General features: G+C 51.9%; 1 protein-coding gene across 1 annotated transcript; it reads left to right on the forward strand.

Moving 5' to 3' along the window:
* The first annotated feature begins 244 nt into the window (after positions 1–244).
* Positions 245–1,002, forward strand: LOC147457354 (uncharacterized). Its single transcript, XM_086513572.1, has one exon. The coding sequence runs from the start codon at positions 384–386 to the stop codon at positions 861–863; it is 480 nt and encodes a 159-aa protein (XP_086369698.1). The 5' UTR covers positions 245–383; the 3' UTR covers positions 864–1,002.
* The last annotated feature ends 263 nt before the right edge of the window (positions 1,003–1,265 follow it).

A 1,265-nucleotide genomic window follows, 5' to 3' on the forward strand; every position in this document is an offset into this window, starting at 1 on the left:
CGAAATATTTTTCTTCTGAGGAGGACCTCCAAAACACTCACAACTCCATGGATTATGAAGAACATGGTCACTTCCCATGTTGGGGGTGTCTGAGTAATGCAGTAGAAGATCAACTCATGCATGAGGCCAGACACGGTAAATGACACTAACATCGCTACTGCTCTAGTGAGTACCGGAGCTCCGCCCGCATTTTGAAATTCCTTACAACTCGCTTCGACCTTCTCTTGCACTCCTCTCCTTTCATCTGTCCTAAAATGCATTCTGGCATTGACACCTTGTGACATACATGTTGTTGGGTTTCCATTTGCTGCTTTTAATCCGATTGAGGTGCCATGCTCTAGTCCTCTTGCTGACATGAGATGTAGCATAGGGACATACACTGTATGCCGAAGAATGTACCCCGCCAAGCGATTCCATCGTCTGCCCCAAAACTCCGTCAGAGAGCAGGCCAAGATCGGCTTGTCGGAAAGCGGGTGAACCTCCAGTCCGAGCAGAGAGCTTATAAAGCAGGAAAACAAGCCAAAAGCCCCCTCCATACCAAGATAGAGAAGCAGGCAGTAGAGGGCATAGGTGAGCCAGCTGGAGATGTTGGGGTGCCACAGAGCGGACAGGGTAGCAAGAAAAAGCAGAAATTGAAGGAGAGAGAGGAAGAGGGCATATTGCAATGGAGTTGCCGAGGTTGGCTTCGGGCCATCGACGCGAGGCTGCTGGGTTCGTCCTTTCACGCGAAGGGGCGCTACAGATGTGGCAATGAAGTAGAGAAATCCATCGCTAGGGTAGTCGGGGAAGACGTCCCAGCAGCGGAGAAGGAGCTTGCTGGGGCTAATCCAGAGGAGCAAATAAGCGAAGACGGCTCTGAGTGAAAGAGAGCGCGTGGAGAAGGGCACCGTCGCGAGTATGGGCAGGCAGGACAACACGCAAAACAGGCGGGGAAAGCCCCGCCTAAGCCTAGGCATGAGAAAATAGAGCAGAGATAGAGAGGCGAGAGCTGCGCAGAGGCTCTGCATCTCCCGCTGCTCCATAGCCAAGACCTCAGCTCCCTCACACACCCAATTATTAAACTAGCTAGCCATTCCTTTCGCAGCGTGTAAAAAGATCTAAGTCTTCTCCATGGGCCCGGGGGTACAGTTCTGCGCAGAGAGACACAGGTTCTCTCGATCCATGAGCTCAACGACCCAGTGGGTCCCCGACTCCTAAAACAAAACAGTGATAAAAGCACCAGGCCTGCCGAGTGCCTTGTTGCACAGCAGGAAATGATCAAGTAT

The sequence above is a fragment of the Adiantum capillus-veneris genome, chromosome 5 (assembly GCF_014529385.1).
Source record: "Adiantum capillus-veneris isolate H3 chromosome 5, ASM1452938v2, whole genome shotgun sequence".
Lineage (NCBI taxonomy): Eukaryota > Viridiplantae > Streptophyta > Polypodiopsida > Polypodiales > Pteridaceae > Adiantum > Adiantum capillus-veneris.

Excerpts from the sequence above, each read along its gene's own strand:
- LOC147457354 (XM_086513572.1), top strand. The coding sequence starts at position 384 with ATGCCGAAGAATGTACCCCGCCAAGCGATTCCATCGTCTGCCCCAAAA.